At 39.2% G+C, this 12,912-nt stretch overlaps 1 protein-coding gene across 5 annotated transcripts in view; it reads left to right on the forward strand.

The window, feature by feature from the left end:
* Nucleotides 1-2,120: 2,120 nt before the first annotated feature.
* The window catches only part of umad1 (UBAP1-MVB12-associated (UMA) domain containing 1), a 152,269-nt gene continuing 141,477 nt past the window's right edge, over nucleotides 2,121-12,912 (forward strand). For 2 of the 5 annotated variants that reach the window (XM_078538794.1, XM_078538798.1), the window contains exon 1: nucleotides 8,914-9,023. In XM_078538794.1, coding sequence (XP_078394920.1) covers nucleotides 8,933-9,023 — 91 coding nt within the window. In that variant the 5' untranslated portion in view covers nucleotides 8,914-8,932. Of the gene's footprint in view, nucleotides 2,336-2,428; nucleotides 2,650-8,908; nucleotides 9,024-12,912 lie in introns of those variants that run through there. The other 3 variants (XM_078538795.1, XM_078538796.1, XM_078538797.1) reach the window with 3 other exon arrangements.

Genomic DNA, 12,912 nt, shown 5'->3' on the forward strand with positions numbered 1-12,912 from the left:
ATGACTCTCACCTCTCCACTCTGGCTTTGTCAAAGGGTGTGTATCCCTCTGAGATTGTTAATGTTCCAACCATTAAGTCTTAAATGGAGGTTGCAGGGTCCTTTGTCCTAGCAGATGGATTGGCTCCATTTGGCCAGGCCTGGCTTATGAAATGTAAATGGCCTTTGTACAGTTCCCTTTGAATTTGGTCTCTGCAGCCAACAGGGGGTCATTGGGGTCACTTCAGAGATAATGAGGTGCAAATTTCTTTGATACTACCAAATAGTTCTTATTGCTTGAGGGTCAGAGACAGACATAGCTTCAGCTATTTTCATAGGTCATTGTACAGTTTTTAAAATTTTAGAAATTAGCCATGAGGATATTTTTATATATATTTTATATATATAGCATAAAAATACATTGTGAGGCCTAAGCATCCTGACCGTAGCAATCTTGCCTCTGAGTCAAAAGTTCTGGACTTGAACCTTGAACACATAGATCAAGGCTGACACTCCAATACATTACTGCAGAAGTGCTGAACTGTTGAGGGTATTTTCAGGTAAGTTGTTAAACTGAGGTCCCATCTACCCTCTCAAGTGGATGCAAAAGAAGCTTTGGCACTACTTTGAAGAAGAGCAGGGGAGTTATCCCCAGTGTCTGGGCTGATATTTATCACACAACCAACATCAAGAAAACAGACTATCTGGTCATTGTCACATCGCTCTTTATGGGAGTTTGCATGTCCATGTTTCCTACATTAAAACAATGGCTGCACTTTAAAAGCACGTCATTGGCAGTAAAGTGCTTTGGGTCATCCGGTGATCATGAAGGACACGATATAAATGCATGAGTCTCTTGTTTCTCCTTTTATATTTAAGTTTTGGTTGGGAGCCAATATAAAAAAGAAGTAACATAACTTTATACAGCACCTTTAATGGTCTCAGGATGTCCCAAAGTGCTTTATAGCAAATGAAATACCTTTGAAGCGTAGTCACAATTGCACTATAGAAAACAGGGCAGCCGATTTGCGCACAGTAAGTTCGCATAACAGCAACAAGATAAATGACGAGATAATCTTATTTTTTGTGATTTAGGGTGAGGAATAAATATTGGACAGGACACTAGGAGAACCCCCCTGCTCTTCTTCAAATGGTGCCAGTGGATCACTTACATCCATCAGATGACAGACAGAGCATCATTTTAATTTTTCATCTGAAAGACAGACTGCGGAGAGTGCATCATTCCCTCAGCATTGCATGGAATTGTCAGTATAGGTATGCACTCATGTACCTGGAGCAGGCCTTGACCTCCTGGCATAGAGATGAAAATGCTACTATTAAGCAAAGGCTGACACTCAAGGGACAGGGCTGAAGGGTGAGTGGAATTTGGTGCGAAATAAGATATAAGCAGCAGAATTTTGGATGAACTGGTTTATGGAGAGTAGAGATTGGGAAGCTGGCTCGGAAAGCATGGGAATAATCATATTTAGAGCTGACACAACCATGGATGCAGAAAGCAAGTGGCATTATGGAGGTGAAAGCCGTTCTTAAATCAGATGGAGACATGGGGTTGGAAGATCAGCCCGGGGTCAAATAGATTGTTCGCAATTTTGTGTCAGGGTGATCTGGGAGAGGCAATACATGAAAGGGGGAAAATAAGCGACAGGAGAGGGAAAGAGAGAAAAGATAGAATTAATGACAAGTCTGGAATGGCAGCTAAAATTATGCACATGAATGGGCAGAAGATGAATTCAGGCTATGGAGGGATGGGAAAGGTTAGGGGATACATGTGATAACATCTCATCTCTGTATTCTGTTTGCTATCGTTGATACTAGTCTGTTGTAATAGCTGGTAACAAATCACATGACAAGGAGGTAGACTTTCTGGATCAATTATGACACAAATGAAAGCAGGTAGATAGTGAGATTAATTTTACTATTTGGGTGCAGATATTATTGCTTTGTTGGTAACCTTTGAAAGTATTACGAATAATTTTTGCCTCTAAGTCCACGCATACGTCTGGACCTGCTGCCTTAAGCAGGGACTTGTATTCATGACCAGAGTGCAGCTGTCTGTCAATAGCTTGTCCCAGATCATGAGAACGTTCCTTATGACGCAGCGTGATGACGTCATCCGTTATAGCGTAATGATGTAATGTGACGTGCACAGGCTCCGGAAGTTGAAGTAAACAAGACCGAGCTTTGGTGCCTGAGAAAGATTATTTTAAGACCATTTACCCGTATAACAAGTTTCTGGCGCTGTTGGCGAGCTGTGTCTAGTGACAGTGCTGCCCTTTTTCTCTCGTCTTTTCCTGGATTTGATGTGAAGTTAGTCTCGTGACGCAGTTTTTTTTACTGTAAGTACCGGTAGAGATTGCTACCTCTCATTGCCCGCCCGCCCATCAGCAGCTTCCTCAATGAATCAAAAGCAAAATCCTGCGGATGCTGGAATTCTGAAATAAAAAAACAGAAAATGCTGGAAAGACTCAACAAGTCAGACAGCATCTGTGGAGAGAAACAGTTAACGTTTTAGGCCGATGACCTTTCAACAGAAAGCTGTTCTGATGAGGGCTGTCATGGACTCGATAGGCCGAATGGTTTCCTCCTGTGCCATAATGATTCTATACAAGAGTGAGTGTTCAGGAAAGATTATGGTAGTGACATCTTTGAGGTAAAAGAAGTTGAACTAGTCTATTTATGAAGCTACATGATTAGCTACTGTGGTTGAATATTTTTAACAGGAAAAGGTCCTCGTTTTTCAAAGTTATTTGAAGAAAAGTTACGAAATGGAAAGTGCTAGAAGTTAAAGTAAAATATCCCAGTTATTAAGCCAACTGAATGCTGCTAGTGCAAAAGCAAAATACTGTGTATGTTGGAAATCTGAAATGAAAACAGAAAATGCTGGAAAGACTCAGCAGGTCAGCCAACATCTGTGGAGAGAAACAGTTAACATTTCAGGCTGACAATCTTTCAACTTTTTATTATAAATGATACCAATGTATCTTGAAAAATTAGATACAATGCACATTTTTACACTGAAATTCAGCTCTGTCATAGCTCTCAGCAAATATATCTTCAAGCTCTGGTTTTTGGATTAGATTGAGAACATCAAACAAAAACTTTAATGAGCATATAAGATTTGGAAAATGTTATTGGGTGGTTTTAACAATTTATAATCATATAACACCTTTAACATAATGAAATGTATTGCTGAAAAAAGAGACATGTCTAAGCTTTTGCACTCATCAGGACACTCACAAGAATACCAATATAAGGGAGAAAATATCAATTTATACTGTATTTGAGGAGAATGCTGATTGGTTGGCAAGTGGCGTTGCAATGGAGAATGCACTGGTGATGGTGATAGTTAACTGCCAAGTATTGTTTGAAATTTAAATCAGGCAGCTTGACCCTGATTGGTCAAGGCATTGCCCTGAGGAATGAGTCAGAGAATGACTATCATTTATTTTGTTTAGCTGAAATGAAATGTCCCAAGGCACTTCACCCCAGCATTACAAAACAAAATTGACACTGAGCCACATACGATCAGATGATCAAAAGCTTGGTGGAAGAGGTAGGTTTTGAGGAATGTTGTAAAGGAAGAAAATGAGGTTGAGAGGAATAGGAAGGATATTCCAGAACCAGAGGCCTAGGCAACTGAAGCACAGCCACCAATGGCGGAGCAATCAAATTTAGCACAAGACCAGATGTAAAGGAACACCGATATCTCAGAGGGTTGGGGGTTAAAGTTAATGATACTTTGAAATTTGTAATTTCTAGAATTTTATTTAAATTTTAATTTTGAATGTAAATTTCGAGTACTGAAAGAATTAAAGGTTTAAAAGAAGCTTTCAGACAGCATTTTGAGAGAATTTTGGGAACCCAGAGACCAGATTGTATAATCAAAGTTACAAAATCAAAAGGCTATGGCAGATTGACTAAGAATTTTTTAAAATAAAAAGCTTGGTCAAAGAGAGGCATTTCAAGGAGTATCTTAAAAGGACAGCGAGAAAGAGGTGGGGTGGTGAGATTTAGGGAAGGAACCCCAGAACTTTGGACCTAGGCAGTTGAAGGCAGAGTCAGCGGTGGAAAGATTAAATTGAGGATGTGCAAGAGGCCAGAATTAGACAAACGCAGAGATTTCAGAGTATTGCAGGGCTAGAAAGGATGAGAAGACCAAGGAAGGCTATGAAAACAAGGGTGACAATTTTAAAATCAAGGCATTGCTTGACTGGGAGCCAGTGTAAATTAGTGAGTACAGGAGTGATGGGTGAGTACGTGAACGAAGTCGAGGACAGCAGAGTTTTGGTTGAGGCTAAGCTTATGGAGGGGGGAAGATGAGAGGCCAGCCTCATGGTCACGGGATGCAATTTTTTTTCCCCAAATGTTGCTCAATGCCCAGATTAGTTCGCCTTTCAGTGCCCTGATTGGCCATTCGTCAGAATGCTCCAGTTGGCTAATCAGGGACTTCCATGGACATGCTAGTATAAAGGCAGTTTGAACACGTATCAGTGCATGCGCAGTGTAATGGAATTGCTGTTTGGGGAAAAAATTGTCCTTGAAAAAGCAAAGCAAGCTATTTGTGAAAAAAATCGTCTTGTAGGAATTTGCTTGGGTAAAAAAATAATCGCCTTTTACCGAACTGTATGAAAATCGCTCTTACTGTTTCGGGTGGGAAAGTCAGCAAACTGTGCAGCGTGAACTGTTTTGTGAAATAATCAGAGGTAATGGTACTTGTAATTTTTGGAGGCACTAGGGTTAATATTTTTGGTGTGTGCCGAGGTAATTTATAGGAGTTCATGGTGTTAATTTTTCCCCCCCAAACAGGGAAGCGATTTTCATACAGTTCGGCAAAAGGTTCAAACTGCCTTCACACTAGCATGTCCATGGAAGTCCCTGATGGCCATTCCATCAGGACACTCCAATTGGCTAATCAGGACACTGAAAGTTGAACCAATCAAGGCATTGAGCAACATTTGGGAGAAAAAAGTTTGTGGCCCGTGTCCGCGAGGCCGGCCCCTCGTCTTCCACCCTCCATAAACTTGACCTCATCCAAAACTCTACTGTCCGTGCCTTAGCTCACGCTAAACGATTTCCTACAAGGTGATCTTTTTTTCCACAGACAGTTTGCTTCGCTTTTTTAAGAGCAATTGTTTTCCCAAACAATCACTCCATTTCACCACGAAGCGCATTCAAACTGCTTTCATCGGAACACACCCATTGAAGTATCTGATTGGCCATTTCATCAGAATGCTCCAATTGCTTCGCCTTTCAGTGCTCTGATTAGCCAATTGGCAGTAAAAAGCTGTCCCATTGAGTAACCGTTTGGGGAAAACAAAATTCGTGCCAGGACAGCATTGGAACAGTCAAGTCTAGAGGTAACAAAGGTGTGGGGGAGGGTTTCAGTAGCAGATGGGCTAAGACAGGGTGAAGCTGGAAGCAGATAATATTGCTAATGGAGCTGATATGTGGCCAGAAGCTGATCACAGTGTCATGTAGAGTTGCAAACTGTCTGCTGCAGCCTAACACAGTGGTTAGGGAGAGGAATGTAGTTGGAGCCACAGGATCGGATTTATTGTGGTTTTCCCAATATTCAGTTGGGGGAGATTTCTGCCCACCCAGTACTGGATATCAGAAATGCCGCTTTGCAAATCAGAGGTGGTTGGGGTGTTGCCCCATGTGGAACCGGATGTATTTTCGGCTGAAGTCAGTGAGGCTAATCAGGACACTGAAAGTTGAACCAATCAAGGCATTGAGCAACATTTGGGAGAAAAAAGTTTGTGGCCCGTGTCCGCGAGGCCGGCCCCTCGTCTTCCACCCTCCATAAACTTGACCTCATCCAAAACTCTACTGTCCGTGCCTTAGCTCACGCTAAACGATTTCCTACAAGGTGATCTTTTTTTCCACAGATAGTTTGCTTCGCTTTTTTAAGAGCAATTGTTTTCCCAAACAATCACTCCATTATGTGGCAACCATTGTACAGGGGCTATTAATGTTCAAGGGGTAATTATAACTCAGAAACAATCTAGCTTATAATTTGGAACAAACAAGTTCTCTCTCCCCGCACCCTCCATAGATTCTTTTATCTTTGCTATATTTCAGGAACATTTAAAAAATACCTAACACACGGCAGCGCCTACATAGCATGTTTGAATGCTGATTTTTTTTTTCTCTTATTCTTTTTAGTCCCTCCCCCCTTGAAGACATTGGGAGTAATTTTAATATAATCCACAATATAGGAAACACATGGGTTTGGGTAGGATGCTGGTTTTTACATCCAGCCCAGTGCTACACTTTGTTGACTTTAATAGCAGTAAAATCTGGCAGGGTGCAAAACCAGAATTGCACCCAATACCTTATATTTCCCGACAGACGTGTTAGGTTAAAGTTGCCTCCTTTGATTCCTTTTTGGATGAAATTTCACAAATGTACATTTCCCTCAGTTGCCTCACCCAAGTGCCTATTATTCAAGCAGGAACATTGACAGTGAATGTTGGTAGGCTATTTGACTGCAAAGGTTATCATAGCTTTATCATTATCCACACGTGTGTGCTTCCAATAGATTTACTGAATTGAGTTGAGGAGCAGAAACTGTGCCACATTTTCCTGCCCTAAACCTGAATGTGACAGTCCTGATATTGGCTAACTCAGTACAGACCAGTAATGAAACCTGAGGCCTTTCTGGGTTATGTGGCACATCTGCTGCCTGAGTTTGCTGAGCTATTAGGGGACGTTTTAAGATGCTGGTTTTAGAAGGACATTGGAAGAAAAGCATAAAGCAAACTGCCATGAGGTTGTGTCCGTATTTGCTGTTTCATTGTTGTAGCCATGCTTCCATTGTGGTTCAGTTTAGATGTGCAGCCAGAATTACTAAATGTCCTGCTGAGGTAATAAAGTAAACATCTTTGCAAAAGAGAGCTGTCATGAAAGTGGCCTTTTTTCTGAGTTATTAAACACAGAGAAAATGAACTTTGTTTTACCTCATGTAGCATTCTATTTATCACATGTTTTGTAAAATCAATTAGGCGGGGCAGGAGGAAGAATATTTAATATTGTCACAGTGAAGATAGTTCCATTGATAAAATAACTCTACTGCTGGAATCTTGGCCAATTCTCTCAGAACTCAATCTCTTTTATATCTGTCTGTATATAAAGGGTGATAGTCAATACTTTGTACCCTTGGAATACTGTTACTTAAAATTATCTGCACTATAACTGTATACCATCAGTGTTGTTACAATGGAAAATAAATAAATGAATTAAAATGACCTCTTGTAGATAAGGTAACTTCTGGGTGATTGTCAATAGAATGAAAAAAATTTTGGGAAAGGAAATTGAGTGAATAGAAAGTGTTGAATTGAGCCCACATTTTCCAACTAACTGTTGGAACTGCAGACTATCCCCAATTAACTTAATTTTCTAAAGAAGGTAAACAAGAGGTGAAACTCTGAAATTTCTGCCTGATTGAAGGTAATTCAATTTCATATTGTCATCTACAAAATTCAATTATGAAAAATTGAATTTCACAGATGATATTTCCATAGTCCCTGTAGACAGAAACAATACTTTTCTGCGGTGTATTGATTTTCTATTTATGTAGTTATTGCTAATCCACATTGTGTTAAATTGCCAGGGGAAGATGTTGATTTAACAGATTATTAATGAACTTCATGTGAGTTGCATTTCAATGCTAAGAATTTAATATAAACATTGCATGAATTTCTTTTAAAATTAACATAATATATAAAACTTAGAATTAAAAAAAGTAATTTTACACTTTGGAGCCTACAAGTGATGACACCAGTATCATCACAGAAGTGAGAGATTATAAATTCATATCCTGGAACTGCCAGTGCTTTGACAAGTTCTAATTACAATCTTCATAGAAATCCTCGTTGGCCTACAGGTTGGAATACCTTACAGTCTTTGACAGGCCAACAGCAGGTGCAGCGTACAACTTCACAGAAAGTCAAATAAACTTGGTGAGATTGATAAATGAAAATCTGGACTAGATTTTTTTTAGTTTAATAGATCTGTTTTGCTCGAGGATCCTTTGATCATTGCTAAACGTATAAAAGTTATCAAACTTAATCTTAAACAGGTATTCCATGAGATTTCTGATTGTGAGGCCTAGAACAACTTAGAATAGAGCTGTTGCAATGACTTACAATAGGGACAGCTTGCCACTTACAAAATACTGGGTGAATTAGTTATCCACGTGATTTTTATTCTACCTTTAAGACATTTAAAATTATCCATAAACCAGCCAGTAGATTAATATTTGAAACTTCATAGATATCCTGTAAATGTTACATATCATAAGGTGTTCTCTATATTGTAGTTAGAAACAGCTGATAAGGTGAGGGGAGAGAAAGCACCATAAGAGAAATGTCCACTAGACCCAAGAATCACTGCAGAATCTGTAGTATGCTGTTATAATTGTAGCTTATTAACAGAAATATAACCTAAAACATCCTCTCAAAGATAAAGTTTCACCCATTGCAACTTTGAACTGGTGGTAGCATCACTGCTATCAGTGCAAACAATCATTTTATGTGAAATTAAGCTTTATGTATGTATCTTAAGTGCATATATACAAATGCACATGCAGAACGTCCATTGCCTTCTCTGGAGAGAGGTGCAAAACTGCTACCAGAACTTTTGTTATTGCCTTAAAGCAAATACTCGTACCAATTCAATATCTGTAGCATAATAGGATCCTAAGGGAGAACAACAAATGCTGGCTTGCCAGTAATGCCCACATCCCATGAAGTAAAACAAATCTTAAAACAGTCAATTTTGGCTTATGTTATTCAACAAAGTTTTGTGTTTATTCTACTTTGTGAGGAAAAATAGCTGTGTTATATAGATCAATTAATTTTGACAATTTATAGTTGTCCTTTTTCTTTCAGTTCAAAAGTTTAAGAATTTTTCTTTCAGCCTTGCAGAGTGAAATGCTGAAACTTTTTGGAATTCAAAAGAGCACCGAATCATCAAAGAAAGGCACAAACCATGATGAGGAAGTAGATGGTTTTGTTATTTTAGGTAGGTAATAATGTTTTCCTAATAAACCTTTCCTTCTATTATATGTAATTTTAAAGTTATGCCCAATTCTTGACAAACAGAGTGCATTAAATGGAAAAATGAACTATCTTAATCTACCTTTTGAGAGACTGACTTATTCCCTAATCCATATTTGAGACTTTATTGTCGACTCCTGAAAAATGACATTGAAGCACTTAAGTATACTTCCACCTGGAGGTTTTGGCACAGCATACACCACCAAAAGGTGGCCATGTCAAAATGTATGCAAGGTACATGTGACATTTCTTGAGACTAGCCTGTAGAGTGGTATAAACTGAAAATAGCTTTCCAGTCTTTTGTCTTGGACAAGCATATAAAGAAGAAAAAAGAAACAATTTTCTTACCAATATTAATAAACATATTTGGTGATTAAAATGGCAAGACTAGCAAACAAACTACAGTAAATCTCAAGATAAAAGCAAAAAACTGCGGATGCTGGAAATCCCAAACAAAAACAAAAATACCTGGAAAAACTCAGCAGGTCTGGCAGCATCTGCGGAGAGGAGCACAGTTAAACAGTTAACGTTTCGAGTCCGAATGACCCTTCAACAGAACTAAGTAAAAATAGAAGAGAGGTGAAATATAAGCTGGTTTACCGGAAAGGGTGGTGGGGGGGAGGTGGTGGGACAAGTAGAGCTGGATAGAGGGCCAGTGATAGGTGGAGATAACCAAAAGATGTCACAGACAAAAGGACAAAGAAGTGTTGAAGGTGGTAATATTATCTAAGGAATGTGCTAATTAAGGGTAGAAAGCAGGACAAGCAAGGTACAGATAGCCCTAGTGGGGGTGGGGTGGGGTGGGGTGAAGAAATCAAAAAAGGCTAAAAGGTAGAGATAAAACAATGGATGGAAATACATTTAAAAATAATGGAAGTAGGTGGGAAAAGAAAAATCTATATAAATTATTGGAAAAAAAGTGGGGGGGGTGGTGAGAATCGGAAAGGGGGTGGGGATGGAGGAGAGAGTTCATGATCTAGAATTGTTGAACTCAATATTCAGTCCAGAAGGCTGTAAAGTGCCTAGTCGGAAGATGAGATGCTGTTCCTCCAGTTTGTGTTGAGCTTCACTGGAACAATGCAGCAAGCCAAGGACGGACATGTGGGCATGAGAGCAGGGTGGAGTGTTGAAATGGCAAGCGACAGGGAGGTCTGGGTAATGCTTGCGGACAGACCGAAGGTGTTCTGCAAAGCGGTCACCCAGTCTGCGTTTGGTCTCTCTCTACTTGTCCCACCCCCCCTTAAACCAGCTTATATTTCACCTCTCTTCTATTTTTACTTAGTTCTGTTGAAGGGTCATTCGGACTCGAAATGTTAACTGTGCTCCTCTCCGCAGATGCTGCCAGACCTGCTGAGTTTTTCCAGGCATTTTTGTTTTTGTTTTACAGTAAATCTCCATATTTATGCATGTTCTTTCAGCACAGTGATTAGATACATTCATTTTGTAACTCCACATTATATCTAATATCGCATTCCTGTTACTCAGTAATAGTATTACATTGCTTGTGCTCCTCTGAGTTGGTCAGTAAATGATATGCAACAGATGTCCATTCATACGTCTGATGACTTGCGACATATATAGTTTGGCCTTCATATAATTTTGAGTTCTGAAGTAGAATTTAACTTGTACATTTACTAGGAGAAGGTGTTTCAAAATAGACACTGGTTGGCTTAGGGACTTGACTGAAACAGTACCCATTTGTGACGGCAATGGAAATCCTGAAAAAGAATTAATTAATAGTGTGCAAAGAAACGTTTTGTGATCTGAATTATTAATGCTTGAAATTTAGTGAGCAAGTGGCATTGCACATGGAAAATAGGGCAAATGAACAGTGGAGAAAATATCTGTTGAACAAAACTTGAAAACATATGAGTTTGCAATTTCTGGTTTCTTTCCTTGAGAATGGATAAATTATTTAACTTTCACATCAGCTGTATTATCCAATGCTGTGAGATGCAAGTTAGTATTTTTCAGGATTGGAAGTCTTTTGTTTTGTTTGTTTTACATTTTTATATTTAGCATTTACTATACAGTACTATGTTGTTGTTATACCAATTCAAATTGATTACATTTAGAAATCAGTATCATAAAATCTTGCAACGCAGAAGGAAACATTTGCCTGTCATGCCTGTGCTGGTCTATGAAAGAGTTTTCCAATTTAATCCCTCACCTCAGCTTTTTCCCCATAATTCTTCAAATTAACTCTCTTGAATTACATGTCTAATTTCTATGGAATCTGATTCCACCACGTTTTCAGGCAGTCTGTTCCAGATCCAAGCAACTCCGAGAGAAAAAAATTCTCCTCACTTCCCTTCTAGATCTTTTGCCAATTAGTTTAAACCTATGACCTGATTACCGACCAATTTATTAAAGTTTCTGTCTGCCTGCTCTATCAAAATCCCTCATAATTCTGAATACTTCTATTAGGTGTTCCCTTAACCTCCTCTGCTCTAAAGAGAACAATCTCAGTTTCTACATTCTCTCCATTATAACTGAAGTACCTCATCTCTGGTGCCATCCTGGTAAACCTCCTTTGCACACTCTCCAATGCCTTGACACACTTGCTTCGTGTATTTTATGCCTCTGTTTATAAAACCACATTCTTTTTATTTGTCTTGCCGTTTTCAAAAATCTATGTGCATGCATACCCAGATCTCTGTCCCCCTTTAAACTGTACCACTTTGTTTATCTTGCTCCTCCGCATTTTCCTAGCAAAATGAATCACTCAAGAGAAAATGATTTCTCTTTCACTAAAAAACCTGATGAATAATATTCCTCACTGAAAAAAAAGCCTAATGCCTTCTCTACAATGCATACTTTCAATCAAACAATATTTAAAGGCTGGGACGTTGCCTCAGGGTTGGATATCTATTTTTGGTAGAAGATATGATTATGTAAATGATGCCAGCTTTGAATAGTTGTTTTTCAGTGGCTGTTGTACAGCATCAAAAACCTTGTGTATAACCCTGATCAGTAACTTGATGTAATAATCAGTACGTATTCCTACAAGAGTTAATGTTGCTGTCAGGAGGTATATTTTTAGTGTGAAATATCAATATTTATAAGGTTTTATTCTGACTATGTCCACAGTTCAAGACATGCACAGATTAGAGAATGCAGATGATCCTTTATGTACAGATATCTAGCTTTTAAACTCTTGTATGCCAACACATTCAGAAAGAAAGGTTGCTTTCAGCTATTGCTTATCAATAGTTCAAGAAAGCAGTTCACCACCACCTTCTCAAGGGCATTTAGGGATGGGCAATAAATGCTGGCTTAGCCAGCGAAGCCCACATCCCTTGAATGAATAAAATAAAAGGTTTTTCGGGATATTGCAAAGCATATTGTAAAGATGCAATGACTCTTGCTTTTTAGGTGAACTCAGCAGCCGTTTAGTGTATAGCAATAGACAGTAATGAGATGAATGTCCAGTTTTTGGTGTTTCTGATTGAGGACGAAGTTTGGCCACTTGGTCTCCCTGCATTTCTTTAAATTGTGACATGGCATCTTTAATGCTCACCTGACCAGTCATAGAGCCTTCAAATTTAACATTTCATCTGAAATACATTGGATGGAATTTAATAGTCATGATGATGGGTGCATCCATAAGCTGGGTAGCTGATCAGAACCTCGCCGCAGCCATTTCCTGGAGCCTCGTTGGAATTAAGATCCCAATTCCACTTGGGGCAATTTTCTGATGCAGGGCAGATTTCCTGCCCCTGAGAGCTGCCGGCCTTTAATTCGCCAGCAGCATTCCAGAATTGGTACCACCACCAGGAGTGGTGACCACTGTCAGTAATGCGTTAAGCCCATGACTGAAGTTCATCGCATGAGCCCCTGGACAAAGGTGATTG

Source organism: Cetorhinus maximus, chromosome 3, assembly GCF_964194155.1.
Source record: "Cetorhinus maximus chromosome 3, sCetMax3.hap1.1, whole genome shotgun sequence".
Taxonomy (NCBI): domain Eukaryota; kingdom Metazoa; phylum Chordata; class Chondrichthyes; order Lamniformes; family Cetorhinidae; genus Cetorhinus; species Cetorhinus maximus.